The sequence below is a fragment of the Styela clava genome, chromosome 8, assembly GCF_964204865.1.
Source record: "Styela clava chromosome 8, kaStyClav1.hap1.2, whole genome shotgun sequence".
NCBI lineage: Eukaryota > Metazoa > Chordata > Ascidiacea > Stolidobranchia > Styelidae > Styela > Styela clava.
In genome coordinates this window covers 17,226,840-17,248,148 of record NC_135257.1, presented here as the reverse complement: position 1 = coordinate 17,248,148, position 21,309 = coordinate 17,226,840, and the positions used below count along the sequence as shown (strand labels likewise).

General features: G+C 35.2%; 4 protein-coding genes across 4 annotated transcripts; 2 read left to right on the top strand and 2 right to left on the bottom strand.

Moving 5' to 3' along the window:
* The first annotated feature begins 4,003 nt into the window (after window positions 1–4,003).
* LOC120346162 (Parkinson disease protein 7 homolog) lies at window positions 4,004–5,999 on the top strand. The gene is made up of 4 exons (XM_039415830.2): window positions 4,004–4,213; window positions 4,516–4,677; window positions 4,941–5,091; window positions 5,357–5,999. Exons 1-4 carry the CDS (start codon window positions 4,118–4,120, stop codon window positions 5,509–5,511), a joined length of 564 nt encoding a protein of 187 aa, XP_039271764.2. The 5' UTR covers window positions 4,004–4,117; the 3' UTR covers window positions 5,512–5,999.
* A 20-nt stretch (window positions 6,000–6,019) lies between these two features.
* Window positions 6,020–7,106, top strand: LOC120346161 (peroxisomal membrane protein 11A-like). The gene is made up of 3 exons (XM_039415829.2): window positions 6,020–6,162; window positions 6,250–6,365; window positions 6,462–7,106. Exons 1-3 carry the CDS (start codon window positions 6,107–6,109, stop codon window positions 6,974–6,976), a joined length of 687 nt encoding a protein of 228 aa, XP_039271763.2. The 5' UTR covers window positions 6,020–6,106; the 3' UTR covers window positions 6,977–7,106.
* On the bottom strand, window positions 6,360–8,276 carry LOC120346160 (exosome complex component RRP42-like). The gene has a single exon (XM_078115398.1). It carries the CDS (start codon window positions 8,050–8,052, stop codon window positions 7,183–7,185), a length of 870 nt encoding a protein of 289 aa, XP_077971524.1. The 5' UTR covers window positions 8,053–8,276; the 3' UTR covers window positions 6,360–7,182.
* Window positions 8,277–9,715: 1,439 nt separating this feature from the next.
* Window positions 9,716–21,309, bottom strand: LOC120345769 (katanin p60 ATPase-containing subunit A-like 2). Its single transcript, XM_039415314.2, has 14 exons — window positions 21,125–21,309; window positions 20,587–20,718; window positions 20,025–20,167; window positions 19,244–19,422; window positions 18,496–18,632; window positions 18,306–18,411; window positions 17,195–17,349; window positions 15,079–15,255; window positions 14,053–14,150; window positions 13,354–13,464; window positions 12,674–12,763; window positions 12,281–12,353; window positions 11,217–11,324; window positions 9,716–10,214 (listed from the first exon to the last, which is right to left on the bottom strand). The coding sequence occupies exons 1-14, from the start codon at window positions 21,179–21,181 to the stop codon at window positions 10,083–10,085; spliced, it is 1,698 nt and encodes a 565-aa protein (XP_039271248.2). The 5' UTR covers window positions 21,182–21,309; the 3' UTR covers window positions 9,716–10,082.

Sequence of the window (21,309 nt, the reverse complement as noted above, 5' to 3'; positions counted from 1 at the left end):
AACCATATTGGCTCCATCTCACATTATATTCAAACTGTGGCCCCAGCTCAGGCGCTTCATTCTTCTATGTTCAGATGACTCTTTAACATTAAACAAGGATCCACTGGAAAGCACTGAATAGCTTTCCAGTTCGCCTAAGATTTTAACATAGTTTATTATAAACACCACACCATCACAGCACTATTTTTTTAGTTGATCAACACCCAAAAGCACCTCTTTCAACAATTTTTATCAGTAATTTAATGTTCGAATAAAGTCATCATTCAAACGACCTGTTTATTCTAATCACAATTTTCCTTTACCATTTGCAGTGTTATTCCTACAATCACTTCATTTTCTTGTTACACATAAAAACGATGTTTACTTATCTGTATGACCCCTCTTTAAAATAAACTCATTGTTGTCACTGTTATTCACAAATTTATTCATTTGAAGTTATTGCCCGATTCTATATCATGTATTTTTGTTTTATTGTGTTATTTGACTGTTTTTGGTGGACGGGCGCGTATTTTCACGTTTTTAACTTTTCTTAAGTTATGCCCGTCCTCCAGGTCCTCTGTGTTTTGTCTTTGTTCGTTTGTTATTGTTTTTTTTTATACCAGAGCGACCGAAATAAAATTGATTGATTGATTGACCGTAAATATATACTAGATAAGATAACATAAGATTTTATTTCGACTACGGACTACTACGGTTAGACCGTAAATATATACTGGTTAGACAGTTACTTGTTTCCGGAAGCTTGGACTTGATGGTGGAGGGAGCCGTAATCGACCAGCGGTTACGTGAACCACTCTACGGCGGCGAGGAGTTCAGCAATCTCTCGCACATCATCCCCGCATGGGATTCAAACCTGCGATCTCACGAAGGTTAAGCAGAGATGCTGTGGCGAGAGTATTCCTAAAGCGTAGCACGATGCGCCACACCGCCGAGCCTACTAACATCTAATTAAAAAGATTTTTATTTACGGGACGACCGTCATAGTCGGTGAGTTCCGCATGATTTTGACAAATACTACAGTATAATTGAATATATTACTAGAGATAGTGTTCAAACGTAAATAAAATTCAAGAGCCATCATATATGCAAACTACTGAATCAATTTATACGATTTTGTTATCTCTAAAGCCACTTTTGTCATATTGGATAAGTGGCAACTTTCTTTATGATTTGCCGATTGGGAGGAGGAAATTTTCGATACTTAATAATAGTTTGTGATCGTCAACAATAACTTATAATTTTCACTTGACTCTTCGAATTATATTCAGAAGTCATATTGGCTCCATCTCACATTATATTCAAACCGTGGCCCCAGTTCAGGTGCTTCATTCTTCTATGTTCAGATGACTCTTTAACATTAAACAACGATCCAAGGATGGTATTCGCGGTCACGCGTTGACTTTTTTCAGGAGCTATTTGAGTTCACGTCAGCAATGTGTTAAATTTGGTTCGAATTGCTCCAAACTCTCTAGTGTACAATGCGGAATTCCACAAGGATCGATCATTGGACCGATAATGTTTATTCTATTTGTCAATGACCTTCCTCATGCCACTAAATTACTTGTCAAACTCTTCGCTGACGATACCGGTTTGTTTGGAAGTTCAGCTTCGCCAAACGACTTGGAATTGCGGATGAATTCTGAAATGCAAAAAATTGCAACCTGGATGACCATAAATAAACTCACCATAAATATTGAAAAATCAAAATGCTTATTAATTAGTCCCAGGATAAATGAAAAAAATAAAATTCGGCTTCAAATTAATATTGACAAGGTTCCACTTGAAAATGTCAACTCATACAAATACCTAGGTATCCACATTGATGACCAATTGAAATGGACATCACACATTAATTACATTGCTGGAAAGTTGTCAAGTGCAACAGGTTTATTATTTAAACTAAGAAAATTCCTCACCATGCCAGCTCTCCGATTGGTTTATTTTTCTCTTTTCCAGTCGTATCTGCAGTATGGCATTATAACTTGGGGTAGTGCGTCATCGACTCTACTCCCCAGATTAGAAGTTTTGCAAAACAAAGCAATTAGAGCCATATGTAGTGCACCTTTCCGATCTAGACTAGATCCTTTGTACCACAGGTGTCGAATTATTAAGCTTGGTCATATCCATGAATTTGAGATACTGAAACTCATGCACCAGTACTTCGATAACAAGCTTCCCATGGCATTCGCGGGAATTTTCAGAATGCAGAGTAATATCCATTCATACTCTACTAGATCAGCTTTGTCAAGTTCATATTATGTCCCAAGATATTCATCAAGCAGGACACAGAAATCCATAAAATACACGGGTGTGAAACTGTGGAATGCCTTACCAAGTACCATTAAATCTTTAGGCTATTACGGTTTCAAATTATATCTAAAAAGTAAATATATTAGTTATTATCTCTCTTCCATCAGCCATTGATTGGAGTATTCAGTATGATTCGCCATCTTCTGTCCATAGCCCAGTAGTCGCATTTGTAGACCGTCGCCATGGCTGCCCAAAAAGCCGGAGGAACTATAGGTGTAAGGAGTCTATTTCTAAAGTACCCGGTACTTTAACTTTACCAAACTTGGTGCAACCTCTACACTAAAATGCCAAAATTCGTTATATTTTAATTTATTGAGCAAGCATATGCCTACCATTCTTTCGTAAATTTTATGCCCACTTACTGTGGAGCGTATTGTATATATATATACATATCAACGTTTTATGATTTATTAGAGCTTACCAACTCCTATTCAATTAATCTCTTACAATTTTGTCTTTGGTCTAACCATTTTCCCCTCGCTTGTCGTTTGTCTTTTATGTAACTTATATACATTTATTCAAATATGCCTTTTTTATGAATTTATAGTTGAGTTGTTTTTCTTTTTTTTTCTCTATTACATGATTTTAGTAAAGTTGCGTTTGCTGCGAATTTTTTCAATGATTCAAAATATGTTCATCACAACGACTATTGCATAGTCAATGTTTGTAGCAAATGTAGTTATTTTTTTTACACTGAACCAGTAACAGCGCTTTAGGTGTCGCTGCTTGAAGACCTAATATGGTCCCTCGCGACTCCTGTCGCACAAATATCATTATTATTATATTTATTTATTGTACCAATTTTTTTTGCATTTGATGTTTTTGTGACGACGAATAAATGATTGATTGATCCACTGGAAGGCACTGAATAGCTTTCCAGTTCGCCTAAGATTTTAATATAGTTTATTATAAACACCACACCATCACAGCACTATTTTTTTAGTTGATCAACACCCAAAAGCACCTCTTTCAACAATTTTCATCAGTCATTTAATGTTCGAACAAAGTCATCATTCAAACGACCTGTTTATTCTAATCACAATTTTCCTTTACCATTTGCAGTGTTATTCCTACAATCACTTCATTTTCTTGTTACATATAAAAACGATGTTTACTTATCTGTATGACCCCTCTTCAAAATAAACTCATTGTTGTCACTGTTATTCACAAATTTATTCATTTGAAGTTATTGCCCGATTCTGTATCGTGTATTTTTGTTTTATTGTGTTATTTGACTGTTTTTGGTGGACGGGCGCGTATTTTCACGTTTTTAACTTTTCTTCAAGTTATGCCCGTCCTCCAGGTCCTCTGTGTTTGTTCGTTTGTTATTGTTTTGTTTTATACCAGAGCGACCGAAATAAAATTGATTGATTGAAGTCTGGAATACAGAATCGGCATACCGGTAATATAAAAGTTCGACTTGAGCTCCTGACTTCGGAATAATATTTAGAAGTCAAGTCCATGCGATGTAAAAAGATAATCTTATTCTACTAATGAGCTGCCTAATTACATACTTTACATGGACTGTAGTACAAAAAACCATGGCTCACCATATGATTAAGTAATTTTATCGTATTTTCTACCCCTCCTACTGGGCGAATAAAATTCCTGTCCTAACCCAAATATGAGTACAGAGTCCCGGGTAGTGTAAAATTCGACTCCTGCTGTGGAGCTCAAACATTGCTGCATTGACTTCGTTTGGATTCATTCAATGCAATTGCACTAGTTGAGGGCTCTTTTTCTTGCTCTACGGGTTATTATTTTCACGATTATTCGCTTATTGAGTAAACGACAAAAAGAATTTATAATGAGTGGTTCTTTGAAAAGGGCACTGGTCTTGCTTGCGAATGGCGCAGAAGAGATGGAGGCCGTTATTTCCATTGATGTGATGCGTCGAGCAGAGGTTTGTGAAAATTCAGAATTGTTTTCCTTTTTTTTATACAACCTGGCTCTATTTCACTAGTTTAGAAACGCTAGGATTCAAGTGAATTATGATATACAACAAGTTTTAAGCTTTTTTATAAACTATACCGGTATTAAAGCAAAATTGAAATAATTTATAACGACAGAACTTACTGATGTAACAAACAAAAAGTTTTTTGTGACCAAATAATATTCATCAATGACATTAAAATAAATACCAATAAGCGGTATTGACAAATAATTATTCCATACACATCTATACTCTTAATTTTTTATATGCAGATTGAAGTGACTGTTGCTGGCGTTGACGCATCAGATAAAATTATGTGTAGTCGAGGGGTTTGCATAATTCCAGATGTTGATCTCCAAACAGCCATAGATGCTGCCCCGTATGATGCAGTTGTAATGCCTGGTGGTTTAAAGGGTGCGACCACACTCGCAGAGGTAGCTGGTTGCTTAAAATTGTTTTGAATTTTTAATATTCTATGTAGGGCAATCGCTTAAATACAAAAATATCGAGACAATATTGTAAAATCTTATATATTTGACTTACCTACTATAGATATTTATTAGAAAATATTGTTCGCTGACTAAATTTAGTAGATATGTCAATAATTCTTGGGTCTTGAGGTAAAGATGCTACAGTATACCACGATCACCCAAGATGTTTTAACCATCATTTGACTCATAAAATTGTTTCTGTACAGTCAGATGGCGTAAAGAAGCTCCTGGAGATGCAGATTCAACATACAAACTTAATCGGCGCAATATGTGCTGCTCCTATAGCTCTCAAATCTCATAACATAAAACCAGGGAGCAATATCACATCTCATCCATCCTTAAAGGACAAATTAGAAGGTTCGTCTTCATAAAAATACTTATAATCTGCGTCGCAATATCCACTCTTGTGTCAATTGGATTTTGTTAACGCGCACTTCTACGCTATAATTTACAGTCCCAGTAGTTTATGGCTTTTTAGTGCTTGCCCGCCCTTGACTTTGCTCAGAGATCAATATTCTATACTGAGAGAGTGCGTGCTAGATTTGTGAGGAATCATATTTTTGTATATTAGTTCATCTGTTACATAGCTTTTAAACTAACATAGTTTCTAACTGTATTTCAGGGTACATCTATTCTGAGGCAAGGGTTGTCAAGGACAACAAGCTGATCACAAGTCGTGGTCCAGGAACATCATTTGAATTTGCTTTAGAGCTAGTTGAAATGTTGAAGGGAAAGGAAGTCCGAGACAAGATTTCCGGACCGATGGTTTTGCCATAACTTGCCCACCGACTATATTTATATCATTCACTGTTAGATAACATCAAACATCATCTTTGCCCTGTTTGAGCTTGATTTATTCATTTTTGATAGTTGTCTCTAAGTTACGCAATTCAATTGCCCAAAATACGGAAGATCATTGACTGCATGGCAATTAACTGCGCTTATTGGGTTTATATTTTCATGTTGCCTTGACCAGTGATTCCCAACATGCTATGGCTCGTGGCCCCTTGCCCGTCCCGACTTTAAACACTCATGGCCCCCTTGTTTATCATTCATATCATTGGTCTTTATAGTGTAATTTTGATTGGTAGATTCCAAATCCCATTATGTTGAAACATTTCATGCACAAAGTGAAAACACCCTGTGAAATAACTTTATCAAGCAGAGTTTTCTTGTAAAGTGAAAAGTAAAATCAGTTTTGCGCCTAGCATTGTCGACCTCTGTCCACTGGTATTTTATACTATATATTTCTGTATAGTATGTATTCCTCATAATTCACTCCTTTTACATATGTGATTCTGGGATGTTTTGACAGAAATGCTTTTTTTCATTTCCAGAGCTATAGCTTTAAAATAAATCAGGTCAAGTTCAAATGGATGACTTCCTAGCTTTTTGCAACAAGACGGCTGGTCGAGACAAATTATATAGGTAATTGATTGTTTTTTCTCAAGACTGTTTTTAGGTAAATGTGCAGAAATTGGGATTTCTTGTAATTGAATACAACATGTTTTATAGAGTCACGCAATATGGCAGCAAATTTCTTGTATGGTATCTACTGAGAAATGGCAATAAGGAAAATGCAGTCAACATGCTCATAGAGCTGGAAAAATTAATGAGCACGTCCAGAAAATGTGAGTTTATATTTTAATAATTCTGGCAACAGACACAGATCTCACATTACCAAAGCTCAATTTACTGAATAAAAAAAAAATATACATTTTTTTCAGTATTTAGATTTGGGAAAAGTGTGGACAGTCTCAGAGCAGCCCAGAGAGCAATAAATTTGCAAAACTATGTTCTGAGTCTCACACTAACTACCTCTCATACAAATAAAGCAGCCTACCTTCTCATTGACCACTATATATGGATGGGGAAAGTTGGCTTGGTACACGCAGATCTGAAGAAGTGGACAGAGAGCGCGAACAAGTTTTGGTTGGCATCTTTGATGATGGCTTTTGCAAGGGATCTCTATTCGTTGTATATCAATATGCAACTATTGGCTAGAGATGCAAGAAGGCGCGAAGAATCCATCTCGTTCCAGACCTACTTTTCCAATTTTGTGAAGCAGAATCAACAAGCAATAATCGACCTTTTGAAAAATGGATTCGATATAGTTATCCCCGCAAACAGTCTGGGATACACTAATTTCAATAACGGGGTCGTTGGGTTATGTGGCGTGTTGTCCTCTCTATTAGCTGCAGTACAAATAGCGAAACCCTCCATGAAATTAACGCCGAACTGACAAAGCACATGCTTGTTATTATCTATCTACCCCTACTAATTCTTACTTATACATACTATGCAATTATTTTCAATGAAGCGTTAATTTTGTATGATTGATCTGATATCAAAATAAAGCATTATAAAACGAATGCTAATATAATTTTAGGTAATATTTATGGGGAAACATTAGCATTGGGAATTTTCTGAAAAGGCAGATTGTTTTAGTCAAAGAAAACCAGTTTTGTCATTAAACTTCATAACTGGCATGTTTTTGAGAAACTTCAAAATAGATTTATGTAAATTCATTCCTACTCTCTTTCCCACATCTAGCATTTCGCTAATACTCTGTGGGTCCAGGCTACCAGAGCCGTCTTTACGCAGAGCTGTACAGCGGCCATCTTTCATAATTGATAAAATGACACTTGCCAAACAACATGCTTCCTCCTCGGCTGTGGCGTCGATAATATATCTCTGACCAGCTTTTGACAAAGTCACAAAAATTGGACAATTAGTCACATTCATGGGGATACTGTCCAATGGATCATCTGGCAAGTTAATTTCCACCTCCCCCTCATCACCTTCGGTCACTCCCAGTTTTGGGATAGATGTGTCAAACAAAGCAGCGAAGACTGCAATCGACACTGCATCAAGAAGATTGCCGCCACATTCTAATATGAGAACGTCAACATGCACTGACCAGCAATTTTTCCCAGGCACAATACATAAGCTTTTAAGGTCTAACACAAGATTATTGTTATAGGCTCTTGTTAGTAAACTTTTTATGGTTGCGGCAAGATCTTCACCGCCCCTACCTTGGAACTGTGGTGTGGCATTTGGGGAGCAGTCAATGTTAAAGTCCACCAATCCTTGGTCAGGAGAATTTGCCAGTGGCATTTCGAGATCAAGTTTCACGCCCACAAGAAGTTCTGTATTCCCAATTCTCAGTCTGCTAGATCCATTTGTGTTAGAAACAAGATTTACTTCCAAATCAATGTGTCTGTAATCTTCACAACCTCGTCCATCATTCCGCAAATCTTCTTGTATTCCATGAATTATAAAGCGCTTTTCTGCATCACCAAGTATTGCAATTGCCATTCTTGCAGACTAGAGTAGAATGCGCCAATTCGACCTATTACAGTAATAATTGAAACCTAAGTTCACATTACAGCATTAAGCGCACGCTCATTGTGTTACAGAACTGCAGATTAGTAGAAAAATAAGTAGATACCGTCAATCAATCAATTTTATTTTGGTCGCTTTGGTATAAAACAAAACAACAACAAACAAAACGCAGAGGACCTGGAAGACGTGAATGAAAACAAGACCTAACGTCTGAACGGTATAACTTCTGTATACTGGTATACCGGTAAGTGTATTACCAGACAATAGTCTAATCTAGGCCAAAAACCCTCTACAAATGGCACCGTACCTTCGCCGACAACTTAATTAATGAGACTCAGATACAGACGAGCAAAATGCGGTAGCAGCGATACAGTACCGTACTCTTCGTAGTCACACTCCCAACCTTAGATTGCAAATAAAAAAATAATTCAAATACAAGAAATCCGCGTGCGTGACCTTTGATCTCGTAAAATTTCATGTCCATGTGCTCATTGTGCTGTGCCCAGAGCCATTATATAACGGCTCTGCTGTGCCCATGGATGTTTCCTTGTTTATTTCCGTAACCTTGTCCAATCAATATTATGTCTACGATGACATTTGCGTGTTCTTTGTCAGTTTTCAGTTGTGTCTCCAAAAATTAGTCGTAATTCAAATAATTTGGTTCCATTACATTTGAACCCACGTACATTTGAACCCATGACAATTGCACCTGTATGCTATTGCACCTATGGAATTTTTTTTGTTTCACGGATAGTTAAACCCATACTAACCCTAACCCATGGGTTTTAGCACCCGAATATAGATTGAACCCGTGGATATACGCATGGGTTCAAATGTACATGGGTTCAAATGTACGGTCACCAAATAATTTAATTGTTATTATGTCTTCCTTCAGTTTAGTTGCAATAATTAGCCCCGAATAATTTGCGATAGACTACTAGACACGCCTCCGGTTTTCATCATTTGGCGTAAATAAGCTGAATTCAAAAAAAATAAAAGCTTTAAGACGGCTCAACCATATGGCGAAGCACCGCCTCTCGTCCGGATACGAGTACATGTCAGGTATGGAATAATGGTGGCCAGTTATTTGTTTCAGACGCATTAAGCATATGTACAGGTTTAATTCTATTTTCATCTCTTGTACATAACAAAGATTTGGAAACATCATTTAAAACTGACAAACAAAACCTGAGATTACAAAAACGAGACGACTGAAGATATCCATTTGGTCCAGTGAAAAAATTAAGCGATTCAGCTAAAAATTATCTTATAAATTAATCAAAAGCGGACAAACTTATACTGTATATTGAATCACTGCTAACCATCATCTGTAACAATTCCCGATTCAGCAATATCGTGATAAATGAGTCTTAGACATTTATCTAGATTTTATTGGGTTGTGAGATGGATAGAATTTACATATTTATCCCGGGGGAGAGGAAAGTGATAAGACGGGTTATCCATATGGCGAACCAAGGCCTCTCGTCCGGTTATTGTTCCAAGTCGGGTATGGGATTAATAAGTTATTTGTTTTCGAAAGCATGGACTTGATCATTGTCCCGCAACCACCCCCCCCCCTCCCATACAGCGTAAATGAAGCATTTCCTACACTTAGCAACCTGTGCCCAAAACCAACCTCATATAATCACGACCAATGATAATAATTTAATCTTTTACAACAGACAAGAGGTTTTAACAAAAGAAATAGGAAAATATATCACTAAAATTTTCTTATAAAAATGTGACAATTAGTAAGCGGACATAATACTACATAGTACTTTTTCCACTTTAAAAAAGTGCACAAAATATTGTAAAGTTGTGTACAAATTTTTAAACAGCACTAAATTAAATTTCACAGTACAAGTGGCTTGACTAAGCAAGAATAAATTAAGACTTGCTTAGTTACAGTGAATAAAGTGTGACCATATGTCATGAAATACTTGACTGAATTATAATAATTTCTAATTCAGTAATAATTGTTCCTCTGGAATACCGCAAAATCACTACACAGATTCATATTTCGTTTGCCAGTCTTTGTACTTGTGGCTCAGTTTAGCAGTTGATGGCTTAGTGTGAATAAGAACATCTAAAACACATGCTGTTGATATAGTGTCCAGGGTGAAATCTGGAAGTTGCTGTAGAAAAGTAGATAAATTATGGATACAATATAAACAAAAGCAATACAGCTTATCAAGGGTCTGAGATTATGTGGCCTCCTGAGCGTAATACTGTTTTATTGGTGTTTCAGACTTATTAACAATGCATGATTCCATGACATCTGTGGACTCGAGGAATAAACTCAAACAAGAAAGTTGGGATCATACATTGTTGTAGACAAAAACATGAGCAGTTTGGGTGTGACAGATATGAACAAATCATTATGGTTTGATATGGCTCTCATTTGCTGAGAAGCTCCCTGCCTTGATATGCGTTTAAATTGATCCTTTTTTTATAAATAATCACGGATCGATTTATACATAGTGTGAAAATATAAGAGTATACTGATTGATTATAGACAGTGTTCAATACTCCGATGAACTCAATAAAACATTGTGGTTTATTTATTGTGTGTACTGCCTTTAGTTCTTTTTAGACAAGCACCAAGTTTCCATTACAACACTACTTTATTGTAAGAAACGAGCTTTTTAAACCAAAGACACCATAGCAGTAACAAACTAAGCAGCAAGTCAAATTTATACACGTGCAATTATATCATATATATAACACAATAATGATGGTGTGGTAACTTGATCTTAAATGTTTCATTCATTTATTTATATTTTATAGATATGTGTATAGTGTGTTTTAAGTTTGACGAAGCATATAAACTGTCTCTCTCCGAATCGACAACTAAAATAGACCTTTGGTAAACATTGATAAGATAATTATAGTCAATATAATATAGTAACACAACAAATCCTAAACTTAGATACTTCCAACATATGGAAAAATTATCTGGAATTGTTTTATTCTGTTGTCTAATTCTTTTAGTATGTGCAATATAATGTGGACCTCCTGAAATATGCGCACCAAGATGGCGCACAACCTGAACTCAGGTTGTGTACCAGGTTAGGGTTCAGGTTATGCGACATCTTGGTGCGCATACTTCAGGAGTACCTATAATTTTCTATACTTACTTCTCCTTCAACATGATTCTCCAAGGTATTGAATATTTTTCTGACAACTTGCATTGCTGCTTCTTTACAAACTAATTTAAGATCTGATCCAGAATATCCCTCAGTTTTCTAAAAAAAAGAATATTGTGAATTGATTGCCTGGTGATGTTGAGAGAAAAGAACTAAGAAGTACTAATGGAAGTTTCTCTTTATAACAAACAATTCCTTTATTCCTTGAAACAAAAGAGCAATGCTGAAATATATGAGCGCAGAGTTCGCACATAGGTACTGGGCGCTCCATAAGTATGTGTACCAATATGGGGATAACTAGTTTTGTTTGCCTACTTTACATCAAGTTGTGTGGAGGGACTGAAACTTATGGACAGGGAGTATATTCACTTGGCTAACTCAGACAGTCCCCGAACTTGTAATAGAACTAGAATGAGGAAAATCAGAATAAAATTAGGGCCTGACCCTAACCTGGTACACATACTATGGGAGTATCGATACTGGTACAGAAAAGTCTCAGAACACACAGTTTTATGAAAAGATCATCGGAAAAGTGTGGTGGAAGTTGTCAAGAGTGACAATATAGAGAAGTCTTCACTTACAATTAAAATAAAACAGTATAATTATAGGTGACATAAGGGTTTCCATAGGAGTCAGCTTTTTGAAATCGATCGGCCTAATAGTTGTGAAGAAAAAGAATATTTCCAAGCAACAACAACAAGAAAAAACACCAAGCAACAACAACGATTTTTAGCACAATAATCGATAAGTGCATTTTGTGTCTAATAATGCACAATCAGATATCAATCATCAAATAATGGAAGAAAAACAGTATAGCTAGCATTTTAATACAGACATTCATATTCCATTCAAAACAGGCATTCGACATTCTACCATGAAACCAAGTAATTCTAGCTTTCAATAAAAATCAACAACAATAAAATAATTTGAAAATGTACAAATTTATACATAAATATCTGAATAAGAAGTACCAGTTGGTATTTACACCAGTTTGATTGAATTGATTGGAAGGCAAATTAACTGGTTAGTTAAACCAAAATATAAATTATAATCACCTCAGCTAGAGCTCCGTAATCAAGGTTTGTGTTGATGATCAAACTTCCTTCACTATTTTTCGGAGGTAGAAACCTGAAAAGAACATTGAAATTGGTTGGATTAGTGATTCTTGATCTGTGGCTTACTAAAAAACTCTCAACACTTGGTGCCGCTGGTTCTTCAACAAAAATACCTAGTTTTGGTTTAAATTAGTTTTCATCCAATATTTCAAGCGCCATGTATAATAATAAATAGCAAAAAAAACCTGAGTAAAAGCAGAAATGTCTCCTAGTTGAAGAAATAGACAAATCAAATTTCCTTGAATTAATGTAGTCATATAGAGAAACCCTGGATTGGATTGTACTAGTTTGACTTGCTTGGTCTAAATTTAAACTCCCTTTTCAATCACTCACCTATAAAACATAGATTTTCTTGCTTCATGATTTGGAAGATCAACAAGTATTCTTTTCTCCAGACGACGAAGCATTGCATGATCTAATTCCCTGTGCAAGAAATAAATTATAGGTTTTTTATGAACTTCACCAGACAGGAATTTTTCATGGCTCCGAGTTAATGATGACAGAAGAAAGATATACCCAATAACTTACCACGCACCAACGATTGATGCCTAATAAAGTTACAAATAATAATGGGTACTTCCGTAGTGTGTGTACCAGGTTAGGGTTAGGCCATAATTTTATTCAAATTAACCCTATTTATATATATAGTGTAGTGTGTTTTAAGTTTGACGAAGCATATAAGCTGTCACATAATCAAAATGATGTCCTTACTTGATTGAAATGGGTAACAAAAAGAATTATGATTTCCAGAGACAGCAATCAGCAGATGCATGCAAAATTACAAATACCTTTTTGCACTCAAAAAAATATGAAATTAGTATTTTGATCAGTTTTTATATAATATCTGAAAGTTACTAAATTCATATACCAATGCACTCGAGTCGAATGCCATATAAAATTTGACAGTCACCATTGGTGAACTTTATAATTGAAGTCTAATATTTTTAATGATATTATTAGCAAGATGCAAGTATCTGTCTGTCCTACAGTAATCACACTATCGTTTATACTACCATGGCAAATTCGATGCAGCCAGAACGAATACGAGATCATCTGATTTTGCGAGACCATCCATCTGTACAAGTAATTCCGTTTTCATTCTTCTACTTCCTTCATGTTCACCACTGGAAAATTCAAATATTTTAATGAAGACGTCATAGCTTAATGTATGAATTATTAACTAGGCCAGGGGTGCGCAACCTGTGGCCTTAAGGAAAAATTGTGAAATGAGTATTTAGTTTAATCTGATACGTGTGAGTAATTCCAGGCCTTAGTCCAATTTATTATCCATGCCTATGACGTTACAATGCCCAAACAGCTAGCCTGCACGAAGCAAACAACGCATGTCATAAAATCAATAATCAAAATTTTTGTGCTTGCAACTACTAGCAAGCATATGTTAAATAAATAAAGGTGCGATCCGCAGTTTCACCCAGTTATTTGTATCTGGCTCCCCAGTAGTAAAGGTTGCACACCCCTCAACTAGACTTGAGTTGGATTCTAGTCACCGTTTATCAGAGACTCAAGTTATCAAGATAAAATAAATTGGACTTAACTAACCACGAATGAGACTTAGCTCAGCGATAGACAACCATCAAACCAAGCTCGAGGCTCAGATGACTCAGGATTTAATCAAAGACATTCGTATTATACTAACGTTTCCTATTAAAACAAAAACAAACATAAACCTACGAAAACCAATACAAAATTACCCAGGACCCGATCCTCTTTGACTCATGACAGATTCCAATTCATCAAGAAATATAGTAGAAGGTGCATGAAATCTCGCTAACTCAAAAAGCACTCTCACCTGAGATTAAAAAAGAAAGAGATGAATTCAATATCACCTATCAGAAATTTAAGAAAAGTAAGTAAGCCACTAAATTTCGGCTCTCAGTCATAAACATTCTGTTGCTGCCTAGAAAGTCATAAAAAATTAGAGCTCGACCGATATATCAGCCAATCGATATATCGGCCCGATGTTGCGTGTTTGCCAATATATCATATCGACAGTAAACCGCCGATATATATCGACAATACTCGGGCAAGCGCTTGGCTGTGTGCTTCAATGACTCTCGCCCTGCGTAACTGGTTTCCCAATATTTCTCTCGCTTTCATTTTGCGTTAAATATGTGTCTTTCCTAATTTTCCGGTGGCATATGATTAGCCATTTCATGCATGGTCATAATGGAAAAGTTATTATTCGGGGTAACATTTAAAATCACGTTTTCGAGAGAGTACACAATGAGAAAAAGGCAAATTCAGTATCGACAGAAAACGCTAGTTCTATAAATAGAATCGATTTGAAGCTGGTGAGTTAATAATCACAGAAACATGGTACAGGAAGCTCAAAGCAATAATGTCATCAAAGTAGTACCGAATTTGTGACCTTCCCAAATTAAATTTTGAATTTCTCGTGCAACAATTTTATCTATATTGATGGTTGTTTATCATTTTGCTGAGAATTACACAAAAAACTACAGACTCACAAGGTACATCATGACAACCCATTTTGTGTCACAGAATTTTTTGTGCAATGAAAGTGGGTCATGAGAGAAAAAAGGTTGATAACCACTGATTTAGCGTCTATAAAGTTGTTTATATATATATATATAACGACTTTTATTTTTATCATTGTTCTGAAGAATTTTATCTATAAAAACACTCAAAATGGGCTAAACTGTTTCATTCGCTTTTCACCATTTGTGCTGCATTAATACAGTAAATATTGAATATACCAATTTTTCAGAGTCTCCTCTCCATTTGCTAACAATAGTGGAAGCTGATATATTAAAGAATGTTGTATTGCACTCTGTTGCAACTGCTTTTGCCAGAAGTGTTTTACCAGTTCCTGGTGGTCCATATAATAACAAACCCTTCCATGGTGATAAAATTCCAGTGAATAATTGTGGATACTGAAAAATATATGATGCTGTGTTTTATGTAAAATGTTATATTATTAACAGTGTTGGTAAATGATTAAAAAAAGGGGCGCTCCAGAAGTGTGTGTACCAATATGGAGGTAACTAATTTTGTTCGCCTTCTTTACATCAAGTTGTGTGAAGGGACGGAAGCCTATGGGTACGGGGTATATTAACACAGACATTCCCCGAACTTGTAATAGAACTAAAATATGGAAAATTGGAATAAAACTATGGCCTGACCTTAACCTGGAACACACACTACGGGAGTACCAAAAAAAGTCTGCGGCATGAAAAGAAGTTAATTTATTTCTTTGAGAAAAACTTTTATTAAAAAAAATATACGAAAACAATACACAAGGAACGCAATGGGAAAAATCCTGTTTTTGGTATAATTTTCCCAGGATTGAAGTCATAATTTGGTGAGATAATTTTTCAGAGTATATTCGTGTTTTCTGTTACTTGTTGAATAAAATAAAACCTCAAAGATTTTTCGAAATAGCAGCCTATTTTGCAATTGTACATCATATTGTATCTATTCATGTGTATTCAACACAATAGCTGAATTAAGAACCATTCACACCAATTTTTGAAGGCTAATGACAAAAGATTTGAAACTACTTTAGTAGAGCTGAATTATGGGATTTCAACACAATAGCCTTCACTCCACAGTCCACATATCATTGTTCGATTCATATTCGAAATGACTATAAAAAATATTGAATATATTCTTTATATTAACCTAGAATCACAACTACATTCTTTAAGACAACAATATATTTATAAATAACAACCGAAGACAAATAACGTAGCAATGTTAAGTATGACTAAAACATTTAATGTTAGAAAGCAAGGGTGGCATGATGGCCCAGAGAGCAATTCCCGAACTTTTTGTTGGTGCGGTGTGAAATTATCAGAGAAAAAATCTGTTAATTTTCGTGGCGCACCCTTTGGGAACCGCTGGCATAGAGGTTAAAGTGCAAGACATTAATGCAGATTACAAATTTCTGGTTCCAGTCCCATGCCCCTAACATCACCCAGGATGTAATAAATTGGGTGAGAAATGCAAAACTGTAAAAATTCTGATCCTTGCTAAAAATAGTAGATTCTTAAATAACGATAGATGGCAGGGCCTGCTTGTATAGGCCTTGTTCAGGGCGACGTGATTAAGCGTAGTATCAGAAATGAGAAGCCAGGCAACTCAATGAATCGGAATAATGGTATTACAATCAAACAACGAAAGCAAAGCATTTGTAAACAATAGCCTCTGAAATATTATCTCAACATAATCTATTTGACGTAATATGAGATGTATTATTATTGTAAAATGTTTTTGTTTCATTTTATGTCCTTTAACATAGGGTAGACAGAGGTCAGTCTGTTATCTACTCATATAAATGTCTAATCATTCTATAAATTGTAAAGGTCGTCAGGAACAATTAAAAAATTGTCAACATAAGTAATTATTTTATATCTTGATGTGTGTTCTTCTACACAAGACTTATCCATGCCTTTCGCCCTGAACATGACCTTATACAAGCAGCCATCAATACATGACAATATGTAAAAAGTTACTTTTATTTGGAAGAGCTGAAATCTTTCTGGTATGGCATTGCCTACTTAATTTATTACACCCCAGCTAAGATGGGGGGTATCAAATTAAAACCTAAAATGTATAATCTGTGATGTAAACACAATCAAGTTTAACGCTCTAATAGCTTGGCCATCGCCCGTATTGGTGTTGTATTGTCAAACATTATTGTAAATAGGATTAGCTGTCCTAACAGTCTTCCCTAATTACCATATAAATTAGAATCAAAAATGAAAAAAATACAGACTACGGATTATACACAATTTTGATTCATACATTCCTCTGTCAAAAATTAGTGATTTTACAGCAACTTTACTTCTTTATTTCTGTGTATTTTCTCACCTTTATAGGATATACAACCGCTTCCTTCACTAATCTCTTAGCAGATTCTAAGCCAACAATGTCACTCCATTTTACACTAGGATTATGTAAATAAATATCTCGACTTATTACTGTGGCAAGTTCTCTCATTTCATGATTGAATCCAACAAAACCACCTGGAAAGATAACAGTCAGTCGTCAGTGATATTTCAAGCAAACAGAAATATGGTTTTGTTTAATGACACCTTCATTTTAATGGTTTATAAAATGATTTGCATGAAGTTTTAATTTAAAAAACGACGTCAAGATAGCTCAGCGATTACACATTGGAGTGTATTACTTAATCTTTATTGAGAATAAAGACCAGTTCTCAGAATATAGAACTAGAGCTCTCATTGAGTTGAACATAGAGACTGAAACTTACATGATAAAAAGTGATGATTTCTCAATAACATGTGCTGCTACAAAACTTGATAGGATAGGATTTACATATTTATCCCGGGGGAGAGGAAAGTAGATAAGACGGCTCAATCATATGGCGAACCACAGCCTCTCGTCCAGTTACCTGTTCATGTCAGGTATGGGATTAGTTAGTTATTTGTTTTCGAAGCATGAACTTGATGGTGGAGGAAGCCGTAACCGACCAACGGTTACGTGAACCACCCTACGGGGGCGAGGAGTCCAGCAATCCCCTTGCACATAATCATCCCCACATGGGATTCGAACCCACGCAGAGTAATCAGAGGTGCGGTGGCGAGCGTATTCATAATGCTTAGCACGATGAGCCACACCGCTGTGTCGCAATGGTTGTGACATTGTGTTGTCTAAGTTTAAAAGAATATTGATATTATCGCCATTGCATCACACCACTGATAACCCTGTGAGGGTACACAGATGAAACAAGTGAGAGATAATTATGTATGAGAGGATTGCTGGACTCCTTGCAATCGTGGTTCACCACATAGTTAAGACGTCTTCTCAACTTTTTTCTCCTGGGGATTAATGAGAAAATTCTATCCCAACTACATTTTCTGGAGCACATGCCTAATAACTTACAAGATATAGATAGCTGTTTTGCAGTATAGCCTATGGTGAAAGTAGATTTGCACGAAAAAAAAAGAAATTCACTCACCTAATGGTTTAACCAAACGATCAAAAGAATTGTGTGAATCAGTTACAATATCACTTCCAGCCCCTTTGATAGCATCATTTAATATTGCACGCATATCAATGATTTCCTATAAAACATTTGGTTACAGTTTAGTTTAATTTATTTTGTCCAGTGGATACATACTGCAATATACTAAGCTATAACTTATTACCTTTCGAGGATTTTCAGTTTTTCTCTCATCTCGCACTCCAACTGATGAAACAGTCAGACCTAAATCAGCAGGTCTTACGGTTACTGATTCATTTGTAGAAGATTTCTCACTCGCGTTACTGTTTTGTCTCAAGTATTCTGCAAAAATAGTTGAAGATATTTATTAATATACGTCAAGATAAAGCTGTTTTTTCTTAAACAGTTTATTGGCAATTTAAAATGTTGGTAATGTGAAAAGCTTCTAATTAGCACACAACTCAAACAGGGAAGTGCAATTGTGAGACAGAGTCCAGCCAACTCAAGCCTGTAATATCAAGTTTACTGTTAGTGTAACCCCCCTCAGCTTGGCAGTATGCATTGCGCTAAACGTTATAAATACACTTCTGATCGTCATTGCACCTCTGATTAGCCTATGCAAATTTGAAATGATAATTATGTACAAAAGGATTGCTAGGCTCCCTTCAATGGTATGGGAGTTTATGTAATTGATGATTGGATATAGCCTCCTCTAATATTTAGTCCAAGAATCTGAAAAAATAATTGGTCAACTATTCTCATACCAGACATGACCTGTAATAATTATTAAATCCCTGTAGTGTTAGTAGAGCTTGGCACTACTGTAGTCATCTTTAACTTTGTTCAGATATCAACTCCTTTGCTTCTGAGAGTGCACGAATGACCTTGCTTTGAGAGTAAATTTTCTTGTAAAAAAGTTTTTATTTATGCAAATGAATAATATTATCAGTCACCTTTTCCTTGTGTTCTAGAAGTGAGTTTTTTCTTTGCATCATTCCCCGACGCAGGTCGTATTCTACGAGCTGATCCGTTCGGATTTCCAGTTAAATTAGTAATATGTGGAAGAGATGAAGAGTTAGTCAAATGAGTTGCATTATTACTGTTGTTCCCATTCAGTCCTGCTACAGATGGACTAAAAAGAAAATCATTTCATTTGGTGTGAAAATTAAAAAGTGAATCAATAAATTGTGAAGATAAAGATAGACGGTGGCTTGAGGCTAGAGATGTGTTATTCCAAAATACTTATATCAAATCCAGAATACCGAATCCTTGTATTTTTATTTATCGTTACTTATAATAAACAGTGGAAATTTTCCCACCATATAGCTGAGTTAAAATTTTCAAAAAGCAAAATTGCAATGGCATTAGTGTCTTTGTATTGGAAGCATTAGACAATATCATTTGTTCATTCATATTGTAGAAAATATATTCAATCACTAAATAATGATATTTCAAATTAGGACTCAAGGTCTAAATTTAAAAAAATGTGTTAGAATTTTAAATACACAAGTAAAAATTGATTAGACATTTGAATTAGTGGGCTTATTTTCTAACATAAAGTTATTCTTTTATGCATTTAATCAGCATTTGAATTTGAATGCACATATTCTAAGAATTATACAACTGTATGGTTGTTAACTTTTCATAAATTATTATACTCCTTATTAAGTTTCGAATATAAAATTATATTTTCTCTAAGAAATCTGTGTACTTTGTTCCAAGTACGAATCTTACCGCTTAACCCGGTTTATCTTTCCTCTTGATGGTTCTGCACTTGTAACAATTTTCTTGACAATTTTTGGATGTTTTTGAAATTTGATGTAATAATATGATTCAAATTCTTGTAAAACTGTATCCAGGTCAACGTTGTCACATACCTACAAAATTTAATGAAAAGATTACTTGTGGAATAATAATTTTTAATTCTCATTGAAATATTTCACATGCATCTTCTATGTTGGTATAATATGAGGAAGGAAAAGAGCTGAAAGTTTAGGAATATATGACATAAAGCATTGGGGAAAATTATCATTCATCTAATGACAATTTTATTTTTCGAATGACACATTTGATTTTCATAATTTTCGGAATCATTCATTTATTTAACAACAATTATTTAACAGTTTGTTATGTATTCAATTGAATGAAGTTAAAGTAAATATGTATTTTTGGATAGGAATTGGAATTTGGAATTAATTTTTAAATGCTTTTTCATATTACTATAAATTATCAAAAAATTTCTAATGGTGCATGTATATTGCTAGCATGAATTAAAATCAAATTATACTAAGTTTACCTGCCATCTAGATAAACTTAAGTTTGCTTCTTGTGACAAAGATGCCATAGATTCTAGATATCCATTGTCTGATAAATGTGACAATATCAAAATCAATAAATTTCTTTTGCGAGTTTCTTGTCGCTGATCCTCCTGCATGCAAAAAAAAAAAACGGTTTTCAAATTCTTTCCTCATCTTTTTAATACACGAAGGAAAATCAGTATGACTGATTATGAGAATAAGCAACTCTTTATGATGTCACGTATTACAGTATCAGAGGTTGCTGGTCTCCGAGTGTTATTTTAAGTAAAGCTAGAAAAGTGTAAATTTGAACAGGGGGCATATTTCACAACTGCTGAACTGGCAGACTAGGTAGACTAAAACAGACAGAAGTAAATCGAAGACGGACTAGAGCCGAGATTTATGAGCAAATATCCATTACTTGATCTGCACTTTAGTTTACTCTGCCATGAAATAGAGACAGCAGTTCGACCTATTTTTGTCCGACCAAAATTCTAAAATTTTAATGGCTGCTAAATTACAACCGATACTACTTACCGACTCTCGCACTTGATTTGCTGTTTTGATTGACTGATAACTAAGTTCCTGTGCCATATTCACTATGATTACTTGAATAATGATAATAAAAAACGCACAACCAAAAACCGCGAACCTACTGCGCACAGATGCAAGACTTTCCACTGTGGCGTCTGAAAGGCATAGCTACGGGGTCAAGGAGCAAC

What these genes read in the sequence shown, in the direction of transcription:
- LOC120346162 (XM_039415830.2), top strand. Translation starts at nt 4,118, where the DNA reads ATGAGTGGTTCTTTGAAAAGGGCACTGGTCTTGCTTGCGAATGGCGCA. An exon ending in GTGCGACCACACTCGCAGAG is followed by an intron (nt 4,678 to 4,940) that starts GTAGCTGGTTGC and finishes GTTTCTGTACAG; the next exon opens with TCAGATGGCGTAAAGAAGCT. An exon ending in CTTAAAGGACAAATTAGAAG is followed by an intron (nt 5,092 to 5,356) that starts GTTCGTCTTCAT and finishes ACTGTATTTCAG; the next exon opens with GGTACATCTATTCTGAGGCA.
- LOC120346161 (XM_039415829.2), top strand. Translation starts at nt 6,107, where the DNA reads ATGGATGACTTCCTAGCTTTTTGCAACAAGACGGCTGGTCGAGACAAA. An exon ending in GGTCGAGACAAATTATATAG is followed by an intron (nt 6,163 to 6,249) that starts GTAATTGATTGT and finishes CATGTTTTATAG; the next exon opens with AGTCACGCAATATGGCAGCA. An exon ending in AATGAGCACGTCCAGAAAAT is followed by an intron (nt 6,366 to 6,461) that starts GTGAGTTTATAT and finishes CATTTTTTTCAG; the next exon opens with TATTTAGATTTGGGAAAAGT.
- LOC120346160 (XM_078115398.1), bottom strand. Translation starts at nt 8,052, where the DNA reads ATGGCAATTGCAATACTTGGTGATGCAGAAAAGCGCTTTATAATTCAT.
- LOC120345769 (XM_039415314.2), bottom strand. Translation starts at nt 21,181, where the DNA reads ATGGCACAGGAACTTAGTTATCAGTCAATCAAAACAGCAAATCAAGTG. An exon ending in TTCTAGAACACAAGGAAAAG is followed by an intron (nt 18,633 to 19,243) that starts GTGACTGATAAT and finishes CTATTTTTGCAG; the next exon opens with AATACTTGAGACAAAACAGT. An exon ending in GCTGCATCGAATTTGCCATG is followed by an intron (nt 12,764 to 13,353) that starts GTAGTATAAACG and finishes TTTCTTGCACAG; the next exon opens with GGAATTAGATCATGCAATGC.